The 22,053-nt window shown below is 36.2% G+C and overlaps 1 protein-coding gene across 1 annotated transcript in view; it reads right to left on the reverse strand.

Moving 5' to 3' along the window:
- TNKS2 (tankyrase 2) overlaps nt 1-22,053 on the reverse strand; it is a 65,833-nt gene that overhangs the window by 28,387 nt on the left and 15,393 nt on the right. The window contains exons 4-14 of the mRNA XM_077780425.1: nt 21,187-21,282; nt 17,803-17,839; nt 17,556-17,631; nt 16,861-16,955; nt 14,661-14,727; nt 12,732-12,918; nt 11,546-11,667; nt 8,867-8,958; nt 8,704-8,782; nt 5,923-6,094; nt 3,273-3,352 (exon numbers count right to left, since the gene is read on the reverse strand). Of these exons, the coding sequence (XP_077636551.1) occupies nt 3,273-3,352; nt 5,923-6,094; nt 8,704-8,782; nt 8,867-8,958; nt 11,546-11,667; nt 12,732-12,918; nt 14,661-14,727; nt 16,861-16,955; nt 17,556-17,631; nt 17,803-17,839; nt 21,187-21,282 (1,103 nt within the window). The remainder of the gene's footprint in view (nt 1-3,272; nt 3,353-5,922; nt 6,095-8,703; nt 8,783-8,866; nt 8,959-11,545; nt 11,668-12,731; nt 12,919-14,660; nt 14,728-16,860; nt 16,956-17,555; nt 17,632-17,802; nt 17,840-21,186; nt 21,283-22,053) is intronic.

A 22,053-nucleotide genomic window follows, 5' to 3' on the forward strand; every position in this document is an offset into this window, starting at 1 on the left:
CTAGATTTTCTAATTCAGTGTGTCTGGGGTGAGGCCTGAGAACTTGTGTTTCTAACAAGTTTCTAGGTGATGTTTGTAGTCAAGGAACTCCACTTATGATTCTTGGGAAAATTAAGAGTCAAATAGTTTTTTGTGTTCTTTGATTTACATGAGGAAGCCTAAATGAGAAAAGCTGCAAGAATAACACTTTTATTCATGTTTGTATGCAAAGTACAAATGTTTGGGGGGAGAAAAGAAACAAATAATAAACTGTGGTGCTCAAAAAAGGTCAAAAGAATATCAATATTAGTAAAAGCTCTTACTTTTTACTATCTTGCCTTAAAAGTAGGGATAACTTAAACCTAATAAACCAAAGGGGGGAGCTATCCGTGGGTTTAATTTCAGGGGGTTTAATCAGAGGACTGATAAACCTTTTTTATACTTTCCAAACAAGAGATTGTTAGATATACAGATTCAGTGTTGCATTTGAGACAGGTTTTCAAGGCTTTGAAAAATGAATATTTTTAATACATGTGCCATGTGCTGCTAGGTGGGATAGTTATCACCAGCCATTTTATGCCGTCGGTTTAGTTTTGTGTGCTCTGAGACAAGTTTTCTAATACTTAGGAAGAAACATCTAGCCTGATGCATCTAAACAAACACAAATGAACACATAATAATGTGTAATACAGGTAATAATATGTAGATGTCACTGTCCTAGTGATTCACACCAAGTCCCCCGTCTACAGACAAATAAGGACTAGGAAGGCTGTGGAAATAAAGTATCATCAAGTGATTTTAAAAGCAGAGAGTAAGTGAAGATGGCCTAATGCTTATTCCCAGAGAATGAGAAAGAAAGGGCTTTCCTTAATCCAATGGTATTATTTTGTTCCCTAAGTCCAATTCCTGTCTGCATCTCTTCTCTTTATCTTTCTTCCTCTGGACTCCTTTTATCTTCACAAAAACAAAGTCTAGTCTTCACTATTATATATACTGAATATAGCTTTGTGTTCTTTAATATATGTAAGTGAATGAATACTTAAAAATTTTTAATGTTTATTTTTGAGAGAGAGCGAGCGAGCATGGGGGGGGACGTTTAGAGAGGAATATGCAGAATCCGAAGCAGGCTTCAGGCTCCAAGCTATTCGCACAGAGCCCAACGTGGGACCTGAATTCACAAACTGTGAGGTCGTGACCTAAGCTAAAGCCAGACAGTTAATTTACTGAACCACCCAGGTGCCTCAAGGGTTTAAAATTAATCCAGCACCAGCCCTTCGCACTCAAATCAGCTAGTAGTCCTTTAACTACATGCCTTTCATTTTTTTAAAGTTTATTTATTTTGAGAGAGCAAGAGCACATGCACAGGGGAGGGGCAGAGAGAAAGGGAGACAGAGAATCCCAAGCAGGCCCCATGCTGTCAGGACAGAGCCTGATGCAGGTCTTGGTACCACAAACCTGAGATCATGACCGGAGCCAGAATTAAGAGTTACTGCTTAGCTGACTGAGCCACCCAGGAGCCCTACCTTTTTTTAAACGTTTATTTATTTTAAGAGATAGAGCCAGTGCAAGCACAAGGGCAGAGAGGAGGAGAGAGAATTCCAACCAGGCTCTGTGCTGCCACTGCAGAGCCTGATGTGGGGCTTAAACTCACAAACTGCAAGATCACAACCCGAGCCAAAACCAAGAGTTGGATGCTTAACTGACTAGCCACCCAGTACCTTGCCTTTAATTTTTGAAGCACTTTTCTATAGGGGGAAAAAAAAAGAAAAAGAAAAAAAAAAAAAGAACCAACTCACTACTTCTACCTCAAGTGACTTGTTTTTCCACAAGTCAGCAGTATTCAATAATAAAAACCAAATCCTCCTTTCAGTGTCTTATTTAACCTCCTACTTAAGCAAATGAAAATGTAAATATAAAAACTATCAAACAATAAGACTGCATTATAATGTTTTTTTTCTTTGAAAAATGAAATTATATAGAAAATAAAATCTAAAGTTACTTAAAGATGATTGTACTACTATTTACCCACATAAAGCAGTAGGAAAAGATTACATGGACTTTTAAGTCAACTTCAGAAATCTCTTTTATATTTAAAAGGACAGTAATAAGTTTCCCTAAAGCTCAAGTTCAGACGACACCAACGCATTTCAGTCTCAGGAAATTTAAAACTGACTTTGTGTGGTGAGTCTGTGCAGGATTGAGGACACCAAAGAAATACAGTGAAGTTGTCTCATGTAGCTACTTCTGTCACACATCAGTAAATTTCGTTTATAAAACTTATTACATGTCACTGTTCCCTCAAATAGGACTAGCACCACTGTTTTAAAAAAGTCTGAGGGCAACAGTGAAAAAAAAAAACAAAAACCCACTGCATTACTGAAGATTTAATTCATAAAACATATTAATCTATATTAGGTAAACTAAAAAATAGTCTTGCCTTTTCAAAATGTTAGGCTCTCAGTTATTTACTGGGATATACAATTTCTGTAGGTAACAGAAATATCTGGTACAGGCATTCAGACATTACATATGAGTCTACAGTAAAAAGTAAAGCAAAATCTGAAGAAGGGTTCTTCTACAGAGGATCACCAGAGGAGATGGCCATGTAAGAGCTGAAGTTGGCTAGATGAACTGATGATTACTAGGAGACTGAGGCTCTGAAAAGTGACAACACAGTGGTAGAAAGGGCAAAGAAATGAATCCAGAAGAAATATGTAAATACAGCGACACACTGTTGAGTTCTTTTCCCCATTTCTGTTTTATGTGTCTAATGTACACAATGAATAATAATTTGTTATCTTATTCTTTTAAAGGGACAAAGGAATAGGTGCTTTAAACAAAATGTAGTTCCATAAACATGCAGTTTACATAAATTTGTAATTGTGAGGTATTTACAGAGATGCATGGGAAACTAAAAAGTTTCTTTCATTGCACAATGATCCTTACTTGCAAAGAACTAGATCATTATTTACCCTTTTTTTTTTTAAAGGGTTTTGTCTTTTTTTGTTTATTTATTTTGAGAGAGACTGTGAGTGGGGAAGGAGCAAAGAGAGAGATGGAGAGAGAGAATGTCCGTGCTGTCAGCTCAATTTTATGAACCATGAAAGCATGACCTGAGCTGAAATCTTGAGTCGGATGCTTAACCAAATGAGCCACCCAGGCACCCCTCATTATTTACCTTTTAAAACAAGGCACATATACATAACTAGGCTCTTCATTACAACAGTACAGATTCATTAAACACTGTGAAAATAAAAACCCAAAGTTAACAAAAACGTAAGATCATATCTTACTTTTACAGTCTCTACATCGCCAGCCTTTGCAGCTTCCAGCAATTGTCTGTCTGCCTCTGAATTGCCTAATGGGATACCCTCTAAAAACAGAAAGGAAAGAGTGATTAACTCTTATTTAGAAGGGAGGACCAAGCTTTAAGGGAGATCAAAGTAAAGTTCTTTTGCAGTTTGGTAGATTAGGTAAATCTCCATGGTGGTAGGGAAAAACCAGTAAGACATTGTTAAAAATTTTTTTGACAGACAAAAAAATCTGGGAAACATCTCATATACACGCATATAAATACACAAAACCTACGTAAATGTAAATAACAACTGTAAACGGTGATTTAAACAATATAATGGAATATAAAATAGATGAAAGATGACATGTTCTACAACCAAGGCCACTGGATAGTGGAAAAGCTTTAAATTAGGAGAGCAATGGCCAGAGATCTAACCATAGTTCTGTCTTTAACTAGTTATCTGAACTGGGGCAAAGGGCCTCAGATTTTCTCAGTTCTACAAAGAAAAAAGATGGACTAGAAGATAACTAAAGTCATTTTCCGGTCTGAAATTTTGTTTTATAGCTCATTTAAAATACCACAGAAAAGGAAGAAAACATGTACTTTTGTATCTTAGAATAAATTCCAATGGATTAAACACTGCAGGATAAAAAAATTAAACCTTAAAAATATTGAAAGACAATGTGAGTATTTTTATACCTAGAGTAAAAAAGCTCTTAGAGTAGTACACGAAGGCAGGACCAAATTCAATTTGGAAAAATGTCAGGCAATAACATAACATTAAACTTATTAAGGCAAATTAAAAAAAAAGGAAAAAATACTGCAACATGTGTCTCAGAAATGCAAATTAAAACGAGACAAGATTTTTCTTTTTTATCCATTAGTGGGCAAAATGGAAAAGGGGGAGGTTACACTGACAATATTTCTATACTTTTCATTAAAAAAAGCATCCTTACTTATAAAGTTCACACACATTCACCCAACTGAAAGACTAGGAATAATACTAGCACTGACAAACAAGTCTTGTCATATACTGTCGGCAGGAGTATAAAATGGTCTTAAAAACCTTTCTAGAAGATGATTTAACAATTCTATGTGATCCTTTCACCTGGGAATTCTACTTTGACAATTTAAGAAACTCGCTGTAAAGGTAAGAAATCGCTTAGCATAAAATTAGCAAGACTATAAATGTCCATCACTACACAAATGAATAGGATTAGTGTTAAAACACCAAAACTGACACTGAGACAAACGTGTCGTGTCGTACAAGGGGAACTAGAGAGAATCTTGAAAGCGTCTTGTAGTTAGTTAAGTTCTGGCAGTTTCCAGGAGGCTTTACCAACCCGCCTTCATCTATTCAGTGTTTTTCTCAGAAGGCGGTTTCTAGACCACAGGCATAAGGATCATCAAAAGTGTTAAAGATACAGGAGGCTTGATCTGCTAGATTTCTTCTCATTTGAGCTCTGAGATGTCAAAGTCACTTTAAAATTTATTGGACCATAGCTAAAACATGGAAAGAGCCTAAGTGTCCATCAATGGATGAATGGATCAAGAAGATGTGGTTTATCTATACAGTGGAATACTACATGGCAATGAGAAACAATGAAATCTGGCCATGTGTAGCAACATGGATGGACCTTGAGGGTGTTATGCTGAGCGAAATAAGTCAGGCAGAGAAGGACAAATATATGTTTGCACGTATCGGAGGATTAGGAGGAACTTAACAGAGGACCATGGGGAAAAGAAGGGGGGAATAGTGGGGGAGAGGGAGAGAGGCAAACCCTGAGAGACTCTTGAATGCTGAGAACTGAGGACTGATGGGTGTGGGGGGAGACGGGCATGGAGGAGGGCACTTGTGGGGATGAGCACTGGGTGTTATATGGAAACCAACTTGACAATAAACTATTTACCAGATTTCTAGGCTGAAGCATATAACCTATGCAAAATAGATATTTGATCTAAGTATTTAAAAATGCAATGACTATGCATGTATTCAATAGTTAAATGGTTTATTAAGTCAAATAGTTGGTTACCTGGTACAAATTCTACATGCTTCCTATATGAGGGATGTAAAAAAACAGGACATAGGGACAGTCTTCAGAGTATTATCATTATGGATGCTCCACTAAGAGATACCTATCTTTTTATGTTTTCCTTTTTTTAAAGAAATAGCAACTATTATACTTCACTCTTAAACATTTTCTAGATAATAACTTAAGAGCCAGCTTTTAGAAGAAACTGGGCAGAAAACGCTACTGGAACAAAATCATAATTAAGACTTCATGACATCTGGAGCAGTGAGTATAAAAAGTTATGAAATAACCGCTAAATATTCTACATTTTCTTTTTACTACCAACTCCTATGTAATATATGAAAAAATTTAAAGGTTAATTTTTTTTAATGTTTTTATTTATTTCCAGGAGAGAGAGAGAGAGAGAGACAGCGTGAGCAGGGGAGGGTCAGAGAGAGGGAGTCACAGACCGAAACAGGCTCTAGGCTCCGAGCTGGCAGTCAGCACAGAGCCCCTTGCACCCACGAACCGCGAGATCATGACCTAAGTGAAAGTCGGACGTTTAACCGACTAAGCCACCCAGGCGCCCCTTAAAGGTTAATTTTAAAAAGTTGATTTTATGAAAGCATTTAATACCTTGAAGAAGTTGCTGCACGTTTTCATTCCCCATCTGTAAGGCAGTAAAGCCCTGAAGGGATATGATGTTAGGATCACACCCATAGCTCAGGAGTAGGCGGCAGGTTTGCAGATGACCACAATGTGCGGCTCTGTGCAGAGAAGTCTGACCAAGATTATCCAGAGCATTAACCTTAACAATGCAGAGAAAGCTAAAATTAGCCTGCAATGCAAAACTTAAAACCATCCAATCATGAATTGAACACTTGCTACTAATTTAAAAATCTCTATTATTCTCTTATGAAGCCTATTATCCAGGGCCAAAACAAGTGTTTTTGCTCACATCTAGAGCATAAATTCACCAATTCATGAAGGCTGATATCAGAAAAGACCTTTTTTGGGTTAAAAGCAGGAAATGTTGAATAACAGTTGTGTTTGACATTAAAGTATTAGTGAATTTAGTGCATTCTGAGGTAGACATTGCCTAAAAAAGTTTAATCCGTATGTTTTTAAGGCTCTCTGAGGTCCAGAAATGCAGATACTAACCCCAAGATACACAACAGTAACAAAGCCAGAGACTAAGTCAGCATTAAAACATTTATTCCTATTGGCTTAATCTTCTACCTTTTTAATCACACAAATATAATTTGTTTAGATAAACAAATACATTACATATACACAACAGAATAATTCCAAGCAGTAAAAAGGAACAAATTATTGGTAAATGGATGAATCTCCAAAATATACTGAGGAGAAAGCCTTACACTGAGTATATATTATATGATTCCATAGACATGAAGGCTTAGAACAGGTAAATCTAATCTATATAGGAAATAATCAAATTGGCTGTTCCCTTAAGGGTGGAGATTGCTTGGATGGGATCCTGCCTCTGCCATGAAAGAACATTTTATATCTTGGTAAGTTTTGGTTACACAGGTATAGGCATTAGTCAAAATTCAGCAAGCATACATTTAAGATTTGTGCATTTCAGTGTATGTAAGTTTTATATCCCCCCCAAAACCTCTAAATAAATACTGACCTCTAGATAATGCCTATATGCAAATATTAGGGAGAAGCGTATAGCAATCTGCAAATTACTTTGAAATGTGTAATATGTATATATACACATGGACAGAGGGAGAAATTGATGGGTATGTAATAAAACAACATAGTAAAATGCTAATTCCATCTCATCCCTACCTGCACTCCTCCCTACCAGAGAAATAATTCTTTAAAACATAAGGGAGAAATTAAGTTCCTCAGTAATCAATCCTATGGCCACTATTGCGAATTGAGACAATGCAATTCATATTCATAGAATCAGGGAATATTTAAACAGGAATATATTAAGACTTTCTCAATGAATCCCAGGATAGATTATAAATAGCCAGGAAACTGAAAACTGATTTAAAATGCTCAGGACAATTAATCTACTTATTCCCTTAAAAAAACTCACTGAAATGTGAAGTACATCCACTTAAAAACTTTTAAAAACTTTATTTGGGTACCACTTTGCGTGAAGATCAGGATGACAAACTTGTCTTGGTTTGCCTGGATCTTCTCTGGTTTTAGCACGGAAAGTCTTGTTTCTGGAAATCCCTCAGTTCCTGAACAAACCAGGTTTGTCACCCTCATCAAGATTGTTTCATTGAGTTTCACAACTCAAAATTTAGTATGTATTCAGTTATTTTTCTAGTAATGCACCACATGTACGAAAAAGCAATCTATGAAAAGTTATAGAACAGACGAGATATGCCAAGCAGTCAAGCAGAAATAAACTTTATTTTATTTGATAATTTACAACAGGAAAGACTGAGATTACACATGATCAAGAATTCCCCCAAATCAAAGAGAAAAGGACACTGAGAGGAAACACAAACAAGAAATTGTAGAAAGAATTCTAAGTGGTTCCTTGAGTGGGATCCCAAGGAAGGACAGATCAGAAAACTATTCTGCAAAGCACATTTAGGGAAGAGCCTTGGGATCACCCAAGGGATAAGGAATCTCTACCCCTTTCTTTTCCCTTCATTCAGAGCAGCTCCATTCTTTCTGTTACGTAATGGGCTTCTACTAAAGATTTTGTTTGGAAAAGGCAAGGCTCTGTGGCTAAACTGTGAAGACTGTTGAATTAGGTGACTGTCATCTCTTCCAATCTGGGATACCATGTGTGTCTTTCACTGATTGGTATTTTTTAAAGTTCCTGGGTGATAAATGATGATCTCTAGCCTGATGAAAACATAATTATTCTAAGAATAAAATGCTTTGTATACAAATGTCAACTAAAGAACACTAACTTCCCAATATGGGGGAGTTTTCAGGCAAATTATTTAAATCATTTACTTCCTTCTGTTCCAAATCCTCTAGCTTAGTCACAGAAATAACAGAGAGTAAGAAAGACTGCGGCTGGGGTAAACAACAAGAGTTATCATGGCAACCAAGGAACAGAAGACACGAGTGAGAGAAGACTGGAGATGATGGGTGAGAATCAGTGTGTCTCCAGCTGAGGATATTCTCAAGAGTATTGTTAAAAAAAGACCCCAAAGATAACTTGACCAGTGGGGTGTGGTAAAGAGAATGGAGAGGGAAGGATATACTGGAGACACGTACTTTTGAATAAATCCTTAGGTCTTCTAGCAAAAAATCAGATAAAGAAAAGTACCTGCTAATCTATTTTTAAGTATAGATTAACAGGAAAAAAGTAGTACTTGCGAGAGAGTAAACAGTTTAGGAAGCCAGGTATTACATCTGCTAAACAGATAACGATTCACCGGATTACCAAAGATTACCAAAAAGGAAGTATACCTTTGCTTCATGTTTCACCACTACTTCGACAACATCATTATGAGCTTTCTCAGATGCCACGTGTAGAGGAGTCAAGAATCTTAAAAAAGAAAAAGTCAGCCAGTGAATATATTACCCAAAAAATAAAATGTCAATAATTTTTAATTACTAAAAGTAAACTTACTCTTTAGTCTTTTCATTGATGTTTGCTCCTTTTCTTAGCAAGAGTTCACATATTTGCTTTCTTTTGGGGTATGGAGATGCGGCAGCACAATGCTAGATAATTTAAATTGCAGCATTAATCAAGGACTATATAAAACTGATTTTTATTTAAGAACATTTGTGTTTCCATTCAAGTACAACCAAGAAGTTATTTGATTTGTTTTATTTTTGACCTAACTTTGCTACTCAAAGCCTTTCTATTGGATAGAATGTAAGCAATTACCAAATTCTGGCAGGGCCTGCAAATCCTATTTACCAGAGAGTATCTGTTACTAAATATTCTGGTCAAGTTTTATAGTTGTCTTACATCTTGGAAAAAGCCACTAGTGCCGTGATGAAAATTTATATTACAGTGACCAATACTCCTTTTAAAACTACTCCCACGTAACATGGTGTTCATGTTATTTTTTTAAAAGTTTAATTAATAAAACACCTCAAAGGTTGGAGTTTCTTTACATGAAGAAATAAAAGACACTCATCAGCTGTGGATGCTGCTCGGTAACAGCACAGATCAAATAGCCAAGGTTAGTATTTACTTCCTTTCTCAACTAGTTGCTTAAGCAGAGTAAGGAACTTGGGTTAGGCAAAATCTATGGGAGAAGACGATATGCTCTACACTAAAGGCTGTAGCATCTAGATCTATGATATGTCAAAGAGGAAAGGAGATAGGAAGTGGGGATTTGCCAGTTATAAACCTACTGTATATCTCAGGGTCATGTCCCCAAGCGAATCCCTAATATCTGGGATGATATGCAGATATTATAGGTGTTCAATAAGTGTATGAATGTGTGAAAGACAAGATCAATGGAAAGATATTAAGTTAAATTGAAGCCTAAGAATTCATGAAATAAAACTTCTGGATAACTGTTAAGCTAAGTTGTTCTATACATCTAAATACAAAGTACGTATGAAACTTGTTCTCTTATTTTAACCTGTTATTAATTATAAAGCTTATCTGATCTTCATGACTTTGCTTCAGATTCATTCTGTGTAGTTGCTGTCACCAAAACTATACCTTTACCCTCAATAAAACCATTTCTAATTGGTAAACACAGCTCTTTTGGTATGTTTTGAGTTGTCACCCCAGGACATCTATCAGGATAGCACACAGAATGGAAACAGTTTTTTCCCAAGAATTCTTGATCACATCCATTTCAAAACCACTCCTGGGGCACCAGGGTGGCTTAGTCCATTAAGTGTCCGATTTTGGCTCAGGTCATAATCTCACGGTTCATGGGTTTGAGCCCTGCATTGGGCTCTGTGCTGACAGCTCAAAGCCTAGAGCCTGCTTCGTACTGTGTGTCTCCCTCTCTCTGCCCCTCCCCTGCTCACACTCCCTCTTTCTTTCTCTCTCTCAAAAATAAACATTTAAAAAATTAAAAAAAAATTGCACTCCTCTTCTTCAGCCCCATCGTGGGGCAGAGCCTGTAATCTCTGGAAGCCTGGAAGATACTGTCCCTCCCTGCATCACAACTATCCACCAATACTTAACTCCTATTATGTGTTAACATTAGTAACAAAAATATGTTGTTTAATAGTAGACTCCTTACAGGGTAAATAATATATAGAATTAGTTTTTCAGACCAGAAAATTTTCCTGTCAGTCTTTCCAGATTTCTCTGCACCATCTTGATAATTTGCACTAGTATTTCTTATTGGTCTGCAGCTTTACTATGTTTTTGCTTGGATATTTTTTACAACTCAAGTGGCAGAAAGACTTAAAATGTGTTATAGACATGTTCCTACATGACCTCCACATAGTTTACATCATGACACAAGGAAGAAAATTAACCAATAACCAAGAAAATTAATGATCTACAAAATATTAGGTAAGTTAGACTCTGAGTTATACTTGCCCCTAAACATATCTGTTTACTGAGGGCCCCCTTCCCTCACCCAAAGCACATTCTGCAATTCATACAGCAGGACTGACTTTGTTCCTTTTAAACTGTTACTTCTAAAGTAGTCTCTGATTACACCATTCTCTTCCTGTCTGCCATCACTTTATCCCTATTAGCTCCCATTCTTTTCTGCTTTTCCAGAGACCGCCCAATTCTCATCTACTTTGTTATAGCTCCACAGAAGTGTTATTAGCTCTATCAAGGGAAGCAGCCTCTACTCACAGAGATACATTATGCACACAGTACAGAGGGGATATATATAGGCCTTAGGCTAATTTGAAAAAAAAAAAAAAAAAAAAAAAATCATAATATTGGGAGGAAAATCAAGAGGTTTTTATATGCATGGCAGAATTATTTTCTGTTTCATTACTCTGAGTGGGTTCAAAATTCTCCATCAGAAGCATTTACAATTTTTGTAATAAAAAAGAAAATGACATGTACTATTATGTTAATAAAAAGGCTACATATGATATATGCCAGTATATGAACAGTTTTTTTTTTTTTTCTGGAAGGATACTCAAATGATGAATAGTATTGCCTTTTAGAGGGGTGAGGTTGTCTATTTTTCTGTACTGTTTGAATTTTTTTCTTTATATATGTTCAGGCACTAATTAAAAAAAACAGATTTTTAAAACAATTCTATTAGTAAAAGTAGGACATTGTTATTCTGTCTCATCAAAAGAAGTTAGTTTAGCATGTTTCTGGTTATTGCATCTTAAAAACTTTAATCAGAAACATTACCAATGCTGTTTCATGTGTTTGAGGATGCTTAAAATTCACCATTTCCAGAGAGAGATGTTTTTTGATTCGTGTAACATCAGCTTCCCGTGCGGCCTGCAGCAACGAGTGGCCTTTAAATTCATCTAGATGAATAAAAAGCATGTAAATATGCATGAGAATTATCAAATTGACGGGACTTACCTAGTAAAAGACACTTAGTACTTTTCTTCAAAGTATTCTCAAAATTATCTACCAAAATAGATTGAGGCTCTAAAGATATTCTCCAAATACAACCCCCCAAAAGGGAGACAGTGCTATATCAGCTTCCCTCAGTTATGACCCAATTCATCCCCAAATGTATACACAGATTTAGCCCACGGCCAACACAGGGTCTATTTTGGTCTGCAGGGATCTGGAGTACTGCAATATATTCCCAGGCCTGAGTGTCCTAAGAAGTTTTGAAAGCAGAGAATTTTTCCCAGTAAAGAAAACAAAGAGTGATCATGGTCCCTACACTAACATTATGGCAGTAGCAGATAATTTTGCTCACACATCAGAGAACTGGTAACCAGAAAGTCAAGTATTTCCAAGAGCCACCTACTGATGAACAAATGAAAGAGTATTTTCTCAAGATTCCTTTTATTCATCAGATTTGTGAAACCACCCATTAGCCTTTATTGTTCCAGAATAATACAAATGTAACACAAGTTTCCTACTTCTGTATAGTAATACTGGGTCTGAAATAGGTGGCTGTTTCTCACATCTATTTCAGTTATAGTCAGGAAACCACAGAACTGCCTAGTGACTAAAGAATATTAGATAGTAAGATCTGGGAACTATGTTTACAAGACAGCAATCCTAGAAATAACACTTTAACTTCATGGCAGATTAATCAGAAACTCACACCAAAGATAGGAACAAAACCCAAATTCTTTCTTTTCAAATCCATACCATCTACTTAGACTAATACATATAAAACACATTGAATTTGACTTGAAAAAACAAATACAAACGTATTTTCTTTTCATAGCATCTTAAGAGTAGAAACCTCCAAATGATGAAATATGCTGGTTTGAACAAGAACAGATACTCATGGCTAAGGGTATCATAGCTATTATTTAAAAATTTCTAAAAACAAATAAGAACAAATTTTTAGTTTATTGGTATCTTACTATTCGAGGTTGAACATCCATCATTTTATACTCACATGCTAATCTTTCTTTTAATTGTGGTGTGGGAGCCAAGTCTATAGCACTTTTATTATGACAATTCAGCAACGTTGGATCGGCACCGTAACTTAGGAGAAGAGAACACACTTCAACCCTGTTCTTTGATGCTGCCTCGTGAAGAGGAGTGAACTGCCACAGGTCCATTGCATTTACACAGGCACCGTGCTGATGGGTTGGGGGGAGGGTTAAGCATGTATTTAGTGTTCGATCTTTAAGAGAATTTAGAATTATTAGTACTGTGTAATTTAACATCATGCAAGCTTAAATAGATTATACTCTCAAAGTTCACTTTTCAAACTAATTGTTTCAGAAAAAACCCCTCTCCCCCCTGAAAACCAGTAACTTGTTGCTAGGCCTATGCATAAGGGCCTTATTTAACTCTTATTGTTAAAAAGTTAAGAATGAAGCTTTAACTTGCATCTTTTCCATTTCTAAGTTTTTTTTTTTCCTGCAGTATAATTTACATATGGTAAAACACAGTTCTTAAGTGAATAGTTTGACAAGTTTTGACAAATACATACATCCATGATACCATCAACCAACTCAGGATTTAGGATACTTTGCATTACCTCAGAATGTTCTCTCATGCTCCTTTTATAGAGAATTCCTGCCCCTATTCTGACTGTTAGCATCATGTTAGATTTACCTGTTCTTGAACTTCATAAAAATAGAGTAACACAGTATGTACTTTTGTGTCTAGCTTCTTTCACACACAAAGTTTCTGAGATTCATTCATGCTGTTGTTATCAATAGCTTGTTCTTATTGCTGAGTAGCATTCCATCGTATAGATATACCATAATTTACTTATCCATTACCCTGTTGATGGGCATTTGGACTATTTCTAGTTTTTTGACTATTATGAATAAACTGTTAGGAACATTCATGTACAAGTCTCTTTATGGACACATGCTATGTCCCTAGGAACGGAATTACTGGATGATATGGCAGATATAGGTTTACTTTTATTAGAAACTGCCAAGTAGTCTTCTAAAGTGGCTGTATTATTTTTGCACTGCTATCAGCATGTTTGAGTTCTAGAGCTCCCCCATCCTTGTTAGTCTTTTTTAAATTTCAGTCATTTCCAACTGATGGAGTTAGACGGAGCACAGAAGTCATTCTAGTTGAATCTCCTCTCTCACAATCAAAATTCTCTGTGGTATTTGAAAGCAACTCTTACGTTTTTCTTTTTGAATCTAAACACCTTTAGCTCCTTCACTCATCTTTCTTATCAGATGGTTTCTAGACTTCTCTTCACCCTAGCTGCCCTTAGCTAAATATACTTCAGTTTAAGAACTTCATTAAAAAGGAGCACCTGGGGGTGCCTGGCTGGCTGAGGTGGAAGACAATGCAACTCTTCATCTTGGGGTTGTGAGTCCGAGCCCCATGTGGAATGTTGAAATTACTTAAATAAAACACATACATACATACATACATACTTCATTAAAAAAAATATTGAGAGCCAGGGTGGCTCACTTGATTAAGCCTCCGGCTCTTGACTTTGCCCTACGTCATGATCTCACAGTTCATGAGTTCGAGGCCCATGTCAGGCTCTGTGCTGACAGCTTAGAGCCTGGAACTTGCTTCAGATTCTCTGTCTCCCTCTCTCTTGGCCTTTCTCCTCCCTGTCTTTCTTGCTCGTGCTGTCTCTCTCTCTCTCAAAAACAAAAAAACCCAAAAAACAAAAAAACAAAAAAACCCAAACATTAAAAAAATTTTTTAGAAAAAATAAATATAATACCTCAAAAATCTCAAAGTGGTCAAATGCTGACCTATAAATCATCTGTATCTTGTAAGGATTATATATATTCCTTCTATATCCACCAGGCACTGAAAACACATAGCGAACAGGTATACAATGTATTTCAAGTTGATTTTATAATTCTATGAAAAACAGAAGAGAACTAACCTTGACCAGAAGTTCAGTTACTTCATAATGACCATAAGAACAGGCATTGTGTAAGGGCACCAGATCACTACAATATGAGAGGGGGGGTGAAAAGAAGTCTGTGTTATTACAGATTCCCTAGATTTAGTTTATTTAATTTTAATTAACTTAAATTTACACTTAGATTTAAATAGCAAGTGTCTTTTGTGACCTTCAAATAGAATGCACAGAATCTAACATCCATTTGAACACTAAATTCTAACAATTCTGCCAAGTCTCTTCCAAATCTATCTTTTTTCCCCCCTCCATGGCTTACATCATTGCCTTTATGATTTTTTCCTGTACTATTGAAATAGCCCCACTTCAATTTATCCTCCAAACTGTTGCCAGATTTTTCTAAAAGGTAAATCTGATGTAGTTATTCCTCGTTTTAATGCCCTTCACTGGCTCTTCCTTGCTTTTGAAAGCTGGTTCCCACTGCTTAGCCTGGCATGCTCTGGAGTCTGACGCTCTGGAGCCTTCCCCTTCAATGACAGTATGCTCAGGCATTTGCAGTCCCCGCCATGCCTCTGCACACACTGCCCTCTTGGTGTAGAATAGATCTCCCTCCCTCCTGGCTTACTTCTACAATCGTTTCCAGACTCAGAGCTCAAACACCGGCTCTTCTTTGATACTCTGAGACTTTTTTTTTTTTTGGTCAGATTCTGTAGGGTAAGTTACTTAATGAACTAAAACCCAATTCCTTCATGATACAACTTTTATATAGGAAGGTAGAGTGGAACCTTAAAATCCTGACTTGTATCCCTAAGCTGCTCTTTCTTGGGAATCACTCCCTCATTAATTACCACAGACACTATCATGACGGCTTCTGGTGAAGAATAGCCACTCACGGTTTAGTCTTTAATTCTACCTGTCCTCCCTTTAAAGGCTCGTGACTTTCCTCATTTTTTATTGTAAGATTTCTTTCCTGAGCACCGCTTTTATTCCCAACTATCTACTGGTTATCTCTACTTGAGCTCCCATCATCATCCCATAAAACCAAGAGTTCTAAAAGTGTACTCAGGGGAGCGTGGGTGACTCAGTTGGTTAAGTGTCCAGATTCATGGTTATGGCTCAGGTCACGTCACAGTTTGTGAGTTTGAGCTGTGTGTCGGGCTCTGTCCTGACAGCATGGAGCCTGCTTGGGATTCTCTCTCTGCCCCCAGCCCCCCACCCTGTTCATGCATGCTCACTGTCTCTCTCTCAAAAACAAATAAACACTTAAAAAAAAAAAAGTGAACTCGATGCTTTCGTCCAAGATTTCCCTCCTGGATTTTAGCATGTGTATCACTGGGTCTCAGTCATTCAGCTTCAGAATTTGAAATGTAGTTATCTTTTTATTCCTTTCTCACTCATCACATTCAGATATTTAACAAATCTTAGCCATGATTACCTTGTAGTATCTTCTGCATCTATGTCCTCATTTGCATTCCTTTGCAACATTATTATAGATCCTAATTATGCCTGAACCCCTACAATGATTACTCTGGCTGCTCTTTTACCTCTGGCTCTTTCTCTCCAAACTACTTTACACATTCCTGCCAGAATGTGTCCCCTGAAACTCTTGTTTTAGAAAAATCTTTCCCCTTGCTTAAAATCCTTCAATGACTCATGGCTCACAGTTTGAATTCTTTAGGCTAGAATACCAAGTCCTCTAAAACTTGCTTTTTACCTATTTCTCCAACCCTAAACTTCATTTCTCCTCTGTGTAAATCAACTGTTTCAGCCATTCTGGTCTAGTTGTTTCTTAGGGCTGCTGTAATATGTTTCAGCACCTCCTCTCACAGATTCTCTTGCACAAAGATGTTTCCTAAGCTCTCTGTTCTCTTGAACTGAATCCAGGTCAAGTATCCTCCTCCTGAAGGATTTTCCAGCCACTGCAGGCATCACTGAGAGTTCTCTCCTGGGAACTCCTAGAGTACTATCTCTATTATCACCTCACACTTAGTAGAGGATCTTATATTGTTAGGTATCTTTCCATGCTCTCTAAATGCAGTGTAAGCCCTGTGAGTGGGAGCTTTAAGATTCCATAATATCATGTGTCCTTAGAGCAATCTGCACATTGTAAAAGCTCAATAATGTTTCTGCTGTTTAGCAAACAATAACTTTTATAAGATTATAGATATTACTGCAAGGACAGTAACATTTAAGAAAACCTCATTTTTTCCAAATACTTACTTACCCTTTATCTTTAGCATGGACATCAGCTCCATGTTGCAGTAACAGTTGAACAATTTTTACTCTGTTGTATCCTGCGGCCAAATGCAATGGAGTTGACTGAAATATTAATCAGACAAATTAATTAAATTAAAATAGCTAAAAAATGTATGAAAAAGTAAAAATCCAAATATAATACCAAAAATCCAGAAAAAAACCTTATACTTCATAAAGTTATCAATTTGGTTTTATAGAATCCAACATACACACCAAAGTCATAAAAGTTTGTAAGTTCATTACTGTAAGTTAGAAGCAAACAACTATATATTTATTATCAATAAAGTATTACTAAATTTAAGAATTAATCTAAACTATTGCTGAAAAGGAATATTAGCATTCTCATCAAACTTTTTTTTTTTCAAGTTTATTTATTTTGAAACAGAGTGAAAGCGTGAAAGCGTGCGAGTGAACAGGAGGGCGGCAGATAGAGAGGGAGAGAGAATCTCAAGCAGGCTCTGCACTGTCAGAATAGAGCCTGATGCTCTATTCTGTGGGGCTTGATCTCACAAACCATGAGATCATGACCTGGGCCAAAGTTGAAAGCTTAACTGACTGAGCCATCCAGGTGCCCCCTCATCCAATGTTTTGATTTTTAGTGAGACAAATGCATTTTCATGTTACCAGGAGGACGAACACAAATTTAGTTGCAAAATGAAGTACCTTTCTGCCATCACTTGCATGGCAGTTGACATTTAATGGTGTAAGCAGAGCCATCATTTTTTCTTCATTGCCGCTCCTAGCACACAAAAAAATGTATTAGCAATTTATATTCTTCATCAGATCCTATCTGGAGGCATATATGTGACTATTAAAAACAAATCATTCTCTTTTAAGGTTTGCTTTTTGTTAAAAACAAAAATCGATGATGAAGTTGTTCATGATACATAATCATTACACCAGTACATACCTGGCACTTTCCAAAAGTTCATCTTTCTTATATTCACCTGTGAAGTAGGGGGAAAAAAGATTAAAAAAAAAAAAATCACAAAAGTAGTAACAGTTTCACACATAAAGATCCTCATGAACTATATTTAAAGTAGATAAATTTGGATATAAATTTCCAATAAATGGAAAATGGTTAACAGAATATTGTACAGTTTAAACAATATGCACTAAAAAGGAAAGCCAAAAAGAAAATATACCAAAAGTTTGTCTTAGGTGGTAGGTTATTGGTGAGCTTTTTCCTTTTCTTTCTACTCCTCAAATTTCCTAAGACCAATTATGTTATTTGTTCAACAGACAAAATGTACCCACAACTTCACTCAAAGGTAAAACAAAACAAAATTCAGTATGTCAACATTATAGAGATAACAAAAGATAATCTATGGTATTATCAACTGAATTAATCATTAGTATTTTTATGAATCCAGAAGATTTTAACACTAAAATTATATTTATTATAATGCTACTTAAATATACGCAAATAAAAAGAGGATCAAATATAAACTACTGATGCCTATAGCTTTCATATTTACAAATGAATACAAACAAAATTTTAAAATAAATATAAAATTAACCCAATTTAACATAATGGACAGTGTTTACTGATTTGCTGAAATAAAATCCAAGCTGCTGCCCACAATGCAAATTATATACTGATTACTAGTGCAAGGCTTCTTTGAGCCCCAAGGTTTTTTAAAAAGAAAAAAACAGGGAATAGCATGCAATAGTGAAGAGGGAAATAAACACTGGATTGATAGTTACAGCAGCTCAGTTTTCTAGAATCCCTTTGGGGGACTGAATTTTCTAAATTTTCTCAGTAGTACCAGAAGAAATATCACAAATTCCAAGCACAAGAGCTCACAGCAGAAGACTTTAGGATTAGATGTGATTTACTGGATTAGATGGATTTACTGGATTAGATGTGATTCTAATGGTGATCATACAGTGGAGAAGAATTCAGAAAATAATATGGCAGAGAGCTGTTTAAAAGGAAACAGTCTGATGAAGGAGAAACATTTGAAGTGGATACTACCACTTGAAAAGGCTTGACAGTCTAAATGAACCTAGAGACTGGGGCGCCTGGGTGGCTTAGTCGGTTAAGCGTCCGACTTTCACTTAGGTCATGATCTCGTGGTTCGTGGGTTCGGGCCCGCGTCGGGCTCTGTGCTGACTGCCAGCTCAGAGCCTGGAGCCTGTTTCAGTCTGTGACTCCCTCTCTCTCTAACCCTCCCCTGCTCACGCTGTCTCTCTCTATCTCTCCTAGAAATAAATAAAAACATTTAAAAAAAAAAATAAATAAATGAACCTAGAGACTAAGCCTTACACATCCTAGTAAGTTCCAAAGACAAGAATATGTTATGAAAGAACAATAATTGACACTCTTCATGGTAATGAAATTGGTACGCCCAGAATCCTGTCTAGAAAAGAGAATGAATGAAAGAGAATGAAAAGCTTTTAGAGCTTTTTGAAAGGGTTTCATAAAAAGAGAGAGAGAAAAAATTAAGACACATTAATAAAACAGTATATAGGGGCGACTAGGTAGCTCAGTCAGTTAAGTGTCCAACTTTGGCTCAGGTTATGATCTCATGGTTTGTGAGTTCAAGCCCTGTGTCAAGTTCTGTACTGACAGCTCGGAGCCTGAAGCCTGCTGGAATTCTGTGTCATCCTCTCTCTGTGCCCCTCTTCAGCTCATGTTATGTCTTTCTCTCTCTCAAAAATAAACATTTAAAAAATATCTTAAAGTAGTATATAATAGAGCAAATAATATGTTATCTGGAAAAATCAGGACATTTATTTTTTAGATTTTTAAATATTTTACTTCTTATAAACTGAGAAGCCTATATAGAACCTTATCATAAAACCATATACATCACAAAAAATTTTTATCATAACTACAATGCCTGGAAAAGAGCATTTTTAGGCAGCTTCAGCTTGGAAGTAGACATTATCTGATTTCAAATTGAGATGTTTCATAAACCTATTCATTGGTTAATAAAAATTTCTGAGATTTCAATGATCGTAAGCTACCCTTTTTTAATTGAAACTTTCATCACCTGGTGTCATCACAACAAGTGCACTCCTTAATCCTCATCACCTACTTAATCTATCTCCCCACCACACTCCCCTCTGGTAACCATCAGCTTGCTCTCTATAGTTAAGAGTCTGTTTCTTGGTTTCTTGCTCTTTTTCCCCCCTTTGCTCATTTTTTTGTTTGTTTCTTAAGTTCTCTCATATGAATGAAATCATATGGTATTTGTTTTTCCCTGACTTACTCTGCTTAGCATTATACTCTCTAGCTCCATCCATGGTGTTGTAAATGGCAAGATTTCATTGTTTTATGGCTCTGTAATATTCCAATGTGTCTGTGTATACATCTATACACCACATTTTCTTTATCCATTTATCTACTGATAGACACTTGGGTTGCTTCTGTATCTTGGCTATTGTAAATAATATGGCTATAAAAATCAGGGTGTACCTATCCCTTTGAATTAGTGTTTTTGTATTCTTTGGGTAAATAACCAGTAGTGCGATTGCTGTGTTGTAGGGTAGCTCTATTTTTAACTTTTTGAGGAACCTCCATACTGGTTTCCACAGTGGCTACACCAGTTTGCATTCTCACCAACGGTGTATGAGGGTTCCTTCTCCTCTACATCCTCACCAATGCCTGTTTTTCTTGTATTGCTGATTTTAGCCATTCTGCAAGGTGTGAGGTGATAGTAGTTTTGATTTGCATTTCTCTGACTTATCAATAACGTTGAGCATCTTTGCATGTATTTGTTAGTCAATGGGTAGGTCTTCTTTGGAAAAATGTCTGTTCATCTCTTCCGCTCATGTTTTAATCGGATTATTTGTTTTTTGGGTATTGAGTTTTGTAAGTTCTTTATATATATTTTGAATACTAACCCTTTATCAGATATGTCATTTGCAAGTATCTGCTCCCGTTCCATACGGTGCCTTTTAGTTTTGTTGATTGTTTTCCTCTCTGTGTAAAAGCCTTTTATTTTGCTGTAGTCCCAATTGTTTATTTTTGCTTGGAAAAATTCAGGGACATTTAAAAAACATCCTGAATACGTGATAGTAACACACAATTATCTATCACCTCGGACCCAAAATAAGGCAGGAATCACAAATTTAAAAACCAATTTAAAAAGAAAAAATAAAAGCTTTACTTTTTAAAGAAAAGAATCAAATATCACTGTCTAGATAGAGAAAAGAATAACAATTGAACTGACAGTATTTTGAAAATCTAGTTGACATCATTAACCGCAGGAAGCAGACTATCTACCTAGAGAGCGCAATTCTTTATATTCTTTCTGGAATACCCAAAGAGAGTACATAGGCTTACCAGTCAGCACTGCTTTAGCAGATGGGTCTGCTAAATCCAACGCTGTCCTTCCATCTGTATTTCGGATGGTTGGCTCAGCTCCATGCTGTAAGAGCACTGCAACATAGAAACACTACCTTTCAAAATGGTAATCATGACGATCTTCTTTTAGTAAATCATTTTCTCAAAACCTCTGGTCCAGAAATCTTAAGAGTTATTTAAAGACCTTTCACATCCTGATAGTATGGTAAATGTCATATTTTAAAGATAAGAATATATAAAATATTGCATTATTTTATGTGTAAAGCACATTAAATCAATGTCCCCTAAGCTTAATGTCAGGTTTCTTTTGCTTTGTGACTAAAGATGATCAGAGTATGTAAAGAAATAAAAGGTTAGTTTGCTTAAAAGCTTGTTTTCTCATTCCAAATGAACACTGCCTGTGTTAGAAAGACTGTCCTACCATAACAAAAATGAAGTTCCAAAGCTATGGAACCTAATGGAAGTATCCAAAGCTAGGGATCTGTGGAATTGAAAAAGGAAAAAAAAAAAAAAATCACACAAATAAATTCTTTAAAAAAAAGAAAAGAAAAATACTCTCTGTAGGGCTAACAAGCCCCATATCAAAACTGCTATGTTACATCCTAGAGTACATAAAAAGAACAGACTTGAGCTATATTCTCTGTTACTTGTTATATGAAGATATTCTAGGGGTGCCTGAGCGGCTCAGTTGGTTCAGCTGATGCTTGATTTTGGCTCAGGTCTTGATCTCACAGTTGTGAGATCCAGCCCTGCACTGGGCTCTGTGTCAACAGTGTGGAGTCTGCTTGGGATTCTTTCCTTTTGTCTCTCTCGAAATAAACAAACAAACATGGAAAAAAAAAAATT

The sequence above is a fragment of the Crocuta crocuta genome, unplaced genomic scaffold (assembly GCF_008692635.1).
Source record: "Crocuta crocuta isolate KB4526 unplaced genomic scaffold, BGI_CrCroc_1.0 scaffold170, whole genome shotgun sequence".
In the NCBI taxonomy this organism is placed as follows: domain Eukaryota; kingdom Metazoa; phylum Chordata; class Mammalia; order Carnivora; family Hyaenidae; genus Crocuta; species Crocuta crocuta.